Here is a 5,744-nt window from a genome sequence, read left to right as displayed (position 1 = left end):
AACTTGTGAAACAAAAAGTACTTTGGAAACTCTAATGAGTGGTACCCTCCCCAGGAGCCTGGAAGACCCAGGGAGGGGGGCCTAGGAACGTGCCCAATGGCTGAGGGTGGTTGGGGCCAGCTGCCTCACATGCAGGGCACTGGGGGCTACAGCTGGAATGTGCTGAGTGGCAGCTGCCACGTGAATCATTATACCTCATCCGGCTGAGCCTAGGACTTCCAGACACAAACCAGCTCAGACTGGGCTCAGGCAGAAGGGCAGCCTCCAGCCGGGTCACAGGGCTGGGGATGACGCTTCTGGGATCTTGCAGGGTCTCTGCCTCCCTGTCTGCCCACATCTTCATCCTGAGCAACCAGCCCTGGTTCTGAACACAGCTCGTTCTACAGACCCACAGAGAGGTCATCCTGTCCACAGCCCCCTGCCTTTGGGACCTGTGACAGCTTAAGCAGACCCTGGGCCTGGAAGGGCCTGGGAGGCAGATAGAGAGGGCTTCCTGGCTGACTCCTCACCAGGAGCCCACATTCCAGTGGGCAAGGAGTCAGATATGGGGTGACTGTGGGGCTGTAGGGGTCAGGACACAGGCAGGAGTGGAATGACGCCCCCACCCCAATCTCTTCCGTCTAGGAGCCACTGGGTACCCAGTGCTGGCAGATCAGGCCTTCTTGGGCCTCAGTTGTCCTGCCCATGACACAGGCAAGAACCACCTCCAGCTCCCCTCTGATTTCTCTGGGTGCCTTAAACTTGAGTGAAGTCACTAGTAGGGGCTGTGTTCATACCTCATGGCGGCCTGATATTCCTGAGATGTGGAAAGGACCAGAGGGTCAGACAGAGACACAGAGACTAAGAGAGAGGCGTGGCAGGGCAAGGGGAGGACTACTGAGGCACACACACATGTCTGGCAGCCTGAGTGGGCCCGGTTACCTGGCAGGCAGACCCATGGGTGCTGAGACGAGGGCCCAACCCAGGGCATCTGAACACTGGCATGCTTGGATCTGTCTCTGTTGCCTCCTACTCCTGACTAGGGGTCTGGGACAAAGTCCTGGGCCAGTGTAGGGCCTGGTAAAAAATAATTAATTTTTCTTTTCAAGTGGAAGCTCTGACTCAGGCCTTTTCCTGTCCTCAGCAGTGCTATCCTTGCTTAGGCCTGAGCCACAGAAGCTGCTCAGGGACTATCCATGGCCTCCCCGTGGCCAACTTGAGTCTGCTCTGCAGTTGTAGGCCCGACTTGGAAGGCCCGTGGGCTCCAGGTGAGTGAGGGCCAGGGGAGCCTGGGGGCCTGAGCACAGCTGGGAGGTCCAAGTCTGTGGTTTCCCCGGGGGTGAGTGTGTAAGTACCTGGGCCGGCTGTGCTGTGGGGTAGGCCGGCTGTGCTGTGGGGTAGGCCGGCTGTGCTGTGGGGTAGACAAGACATGCCTGCATGGAGACACATCTGTGGACCTGGTGTTATGACAGCAGGGGGCTTGTAACCATGAGGCCAGCAGGGACAGAAAGCCCATACCTCTAGCTCTTTGGGAGTGCTCCCTGGCTGGGACAGAGCCTGCTGGCCCCAGGTGCCCCCATCGTCCCTCCCTTCATCTTCCTGAGAAGCAAGAAAGCCGGGCAGCCGTGCTTCTGCTGCAAGGGGAGGGGGCTGCCCGGCCAGCTGCCATGGGAGCCTCCAGCGACTCCGCCGGGTGTCAGGGGGTGTTTATGAGCAGCCGAAATGGCTGTAAAAGTGGCACCTCGCTTCACTTATGGCCTGGTCATCCCCTCCCCTACTGGCCTCTTGCCTCAAAAAGCTTCCAGAGGGGCCTGGAAGCTGAGAGAGGTCTGGGTGGAGGCACAGCTTGGGGTCAGAGTTCAGCCAGGGGCTAGAAATCAGATTGAGATAAGAACTCAGCCTGAGGCTGGGGCTCATCATGGAGATAGAGCTTAGTCTGGAATCAGGGCTAAGCTTGGATGCAGGCTGACTTTGGGGCTAGTGTTGGGATGAAGCAGTGGGGGAATATAAGGACTCAGAAATAGATAGATGTGAGCCATTAGTCCCAGAGAATCCCTGGTCCTGGCAAGGGCAAGGGGTTTTCTGAGGGAGGGAACCAGGCTGCATTGCTCAGAGAGCTGAGCCTCTGCCTTGCTTGTTGGTGTCTGATGCCCACCCTGGCCCCAGGGTCTGTGTACCTTGGCCAGAGCCCTAGTCACAGTGGGATGGCTGCAGCAGAGGCCTGTCAGCTTGGGGCTGCCACACCAGCAGGGGTGGGGCCAGAGTCCGGCCCCTACTGCAGTTCTGAGATCCAGTGACCACCCTGGCTCCTCCTCCTAGGCCCCAGCCTGGGGATTAGAGACAGGGACTCACTCCTACTCCCCACCTCCAGCCAGGCCTTTTCAAACTCCAGTGAAACTAACACTGACCTGACACTAACCAGAAACTGACTAACCAGGCCCCTGGGGCCTGCTTGTCAAAAAGGGCAAGCTGACTCTGCCAGGTGCTTGGGTGCTACCAGTTAATGTGTGACACCCCCACCCTCATGGTGGCACTTTAACCAGAGGCCTGGGGGTGAGAGAGAGGATCTGTGGCCCCACCCACAGCTGTGGAATGTCCAGCAGGGGACTATGGGGTGAGGCACATGAGTTATGGCAAGGGGAATGCCCTTAAGGGGCCAAGCACCCATCAAAGATTCCTCTCTGCAGCCCTCTCCACAGCCGACTCTGGTCCTCCCAAGTACAAATAGTAAGTTTCCAAATCTCAAGTTTTCCCTGGTGTCAGATCTGAAAAGATCTCCTCCCTCAGCCTCTAGTTTTATCTCTCAGTCCTTCCAATCCCTCCATTAATGTTCTTTTCTCATCACCAAGGGGGAAAGCAGGGTGGGAGATCAGTGGTCACAGAACCATAAAACTTAGAGACACAGAAACAGGCATAGGCCAGGTGTGGTGGTTCATGCCTGTAATCCCAGCACTTTGGGAGGCCGAGGCAGGAGGATTGCTTGAGACCAAGAGTTGGAGACCAGCCTAGGCAACAAAGTGAGACCCTGTCTCTAAAAAACAATTTTAAAAAAAAAAAAAAAAAAATTAATTACCCAGGTGTGGTGGCTCATGCCTGTGGTCCCAGCTACATGAGAGGCTGAGGTGGGAGGATTGCTTGAGCCCAGGAGGTCCAGGCTGCTGTGAGCCGTGACCGTGCCACTGTACTCCAGCCTGAGTGACAGAGCAAGATCCTGTCTGGGGAAAAAAAAAAATGCTGGGTGTGGTGGCTCACGCCTGTAATCTCAACACTTTGTGAGGCCGAGGCAGGTAGATCACTTGAGGCCAGGAGTTTGAAACCAGCCTGGCCAACATGTAGAAACCCCATCTCCACTAAAAATGCAAAAATTAGCCAGGCGTGGTGGTGCACAACTGTAATGCCAGCTACTCGGGAGGCTGAGGCCAAAGAATTGCTTGAACCTGGGAGGTGGAGGTTGCAGTCAGCCAAGATCACACCACTGCACTCCAGCCTGGGCAACAGCTCTGTCTCAAAAAAGAAAAGAAACAGAGGCATAATAAAGCTGAGACCATTAAAATATAACACCGAAGAACCACAAGTGTTCTTTAGGTGCCCATTCTGGCACCTGGGCCTCTGTCCCAAGGAGCCTACATACCATAGGAGGCAGCCCTGAAATCACAACCTCCCTCCCCAGTAATGGAGGATGTGGGCACACAAGGAGGGAGGGAAGTGTCCTTTACACCAGGCAGAGGAGTATGATCCTGGCAGAGGAAGCAGCAAGGACAAAAGCAGGAGAGTGGATATGTGAAGAAGGCCAGGAGTCTAGCAGACGACAGTTCCTGTCAGGGAGAGTCATTTTTGGAAGAAACTGTCTCAAATAGCACTGCCCTTGAACACCAGAACAAGAAATGAGGGCAGTGGGCACAGAGAAGGGAGGCAGCCATAGAAATGCATGGGGAGGGCCAGGGCTGGTGGCTCACACCTGTAATCCCAGCACTTTGGGAGGCTGAGGCAGGTGGATCACTTGAGGTCAGGGGTTCATGACCAGCCTGGCCAATATGGTGAAATCCCGTCTCTACCAAGAAATGCAAAAATTAGCCAGGCTGGTGGTGCACACCTGTAGTCCCAGCTACTTGGGAGAATCACTTGAACCTGGGAAGCGGAGGTTGCAGTGAGCAGAGATCATACCACTGGACTCTAGTCTGGATGACAAAGTGAGACTTTGTTGAAGAAAGAAAGAAGAAAGAAGAAGGAAGAAGGAAGAAGAAGGAGGAGGAGGAGGAAAGAAAGAAAGAAAGAAAGAAAGAAAGAAAGAAAGAAAGAAAGAAAGAAAGAAAGAAAGAAAGAAAGAAGAGGAAGAAAGAGGAAGAAAGAAGAGGAAGAGAGGAAGAAGAAGAGGGAGGAGGAGGAGAAGGAAGAAGAAGAAAGAAGAGGAAGAGGAAGAAGAAGGAGGAGGAGGAGGAAGAAAGAAGAAGAAAGAAGAATACATGGGGAATGCACCTGGGAGTGCAGTCTGGAAGCTGGATGGGCTTGAGTCAGCAGAAGGGTGGCTGCAGCTGGATCCTAGGCCTTAGGGCTTGGGCTTGGCAGATTCGCACTGAGGGTTAGAGGACAGGTTTGCCGGCTCTGAAGAGCTCAATATCCACAGACTGAGTCTGGAGAGCCCCTGGAGCCCATGGGCCAGGACGCCCACCCTCGTGGAAACTAAACAGTAAAGTTAACATTGCACTTGAATCAGCTGGCCAACCTCTCCATTTTGCAGATGAGGAAACAGGTCCAGACAGCTGAAGAGTGGTAGTGTCCAGGACACACAACTGGTAAGCGGGCAAGCACAGGCTGCTGCTTAGCCCAGACTCATTTCCTAGGGCCTCATACATTCGCTTCCTCCGCCATCCTTAAAGCCCTCCGCTCCAGGCATCCCCAGCCCCTCCCTCCGCCTCAGTTTCCCCACCTGGTACCGGGAGGTGGTAGGTTTGGGGTCGAAGGTCCCCTCCTCTTAGAGCTCCAGCGTGCCCTCCCCAGCCAAGCACAGAAATCCCTCCCCGTTCAGCCCCAACCCCCGCGGACTCCTCCTTGCCTTCCCCTAGGTCGAGGGTCCCAGGCGGATATGAGCCGGCTGTTAGCTTTCGGGAGTGGGGGTGGAGACGGGGGAGGGAGGTGAAGCCTGACAGTGGATGTCTGGATTGAGCCCCAGGTCTGGCAGCCTCAAGTCGCCGGGGTTGGGTCCGGGCGAGCTGGAGAGGCCCGGCCAGCAGCTGAATGGCTCGAGACTCGGAGACCCGGACCCGAAGAGACGCTGGGCAGGGAGGGAGCGGGATGTGTGGCTGCAGACCTGGGCAGGGGTCGGGGCTGGCCTAGGGCCGAGCGGAATGACAGGCCTGGGTTGGGACTGAGGGTAGGGGACGAGGCGAGGGTGGGGCTGGAAGTGGGGGAGGGCGGCAGCAGCCAAGCCGGGCTCGGGGCTGGCAGCCGAGCGGCCTCCCCAGGGACCCCGACCCAACCCGAACTGGAGCCCAGTGGACTGACAGCGTCGCGGCCGGGGGCGCGCGGGGGTACCGGGCAGCCTCCCAGGGGATTCGCCCATGAAGAAAGAGGGCTTGCTTCTCCGCTGAGGGTCTCTATTCGCCAGCGGGGACCGGATGATCGGGGGGCGGGGGGAAAGCCCGTGCTTTCCAAAAGAGAATGAAGCGGCGGCGGCGTCCCGGGTTCCCTGCTCGGGTCTCGATGTCACAGCTGCCCCTGCCCCGTCTCCCCGGCACTCACATCCCGCCGCTGTAAGACCCCGGGCC

The 5,744-nt window shown here is 56.8% G+C and overlaps 2 protein-coding genes across 2 annotated transcripts in view; one reads left to right on the top strand and one right to left on the bottom strand.

The window, feature by feature from the left end:
* Positions 1–5,744, top strand: part of PTH1R (parathyroid hormone 1 receptor) — a 40,658-nt gene that overhangs the window by 13,315 nt on the left and 21,599 nt on the right. Inside the window, exon 6 of the mRNA XM_011981143.1 lies at positions 1,143–1,247. Within this exon, the coding sequence (XP_011836533.1) occupies positions 1,143–1,247 (105 nt within the window). The remainder of the gene's footprint in view (positions 1–1,142; positions 1,248–5,744) is intronic.
* The window catches only part of MYL3 (myosin, light chain 3, alkali; ventricular, skeletal, slow), a 28,437-nt gene extending 22,693 nt beyond the window's left edge, over positions 1–5,744 (bottom strand). The window contains exon 1 of the mRNA XM_011981048.1: positions 5,719–5,744. The gene's annotated coding sequence lies outside the window, so the exon portion shown is untranslated. The remainder of the gene's footprint in view (positions 1–5,718) is intronic.

Source organism: Mandrillus leucophaeus, unplaced genomic scaffold (assembly GCF_000951045.1).
Source record: "Mandrillus leucophaeus isolate KB7577 unplaced genomic scaffold, Mleu.le_1.0 Scaffold22, whole genome shotgun sequence".
NCBI classification, from domain to species: domain Eukaryota; kingdom Metazoa; phylum Chordata; class Mammalia; order Primates; family Cercopithecidae; genus Mandrillus; species Mandrillus leucophaeus.
The sequence above is the reverse complement of the archived record's forward strand: the minus strand, read 5'-3'. Positions and strand labels throughout refer to the sequence as shown.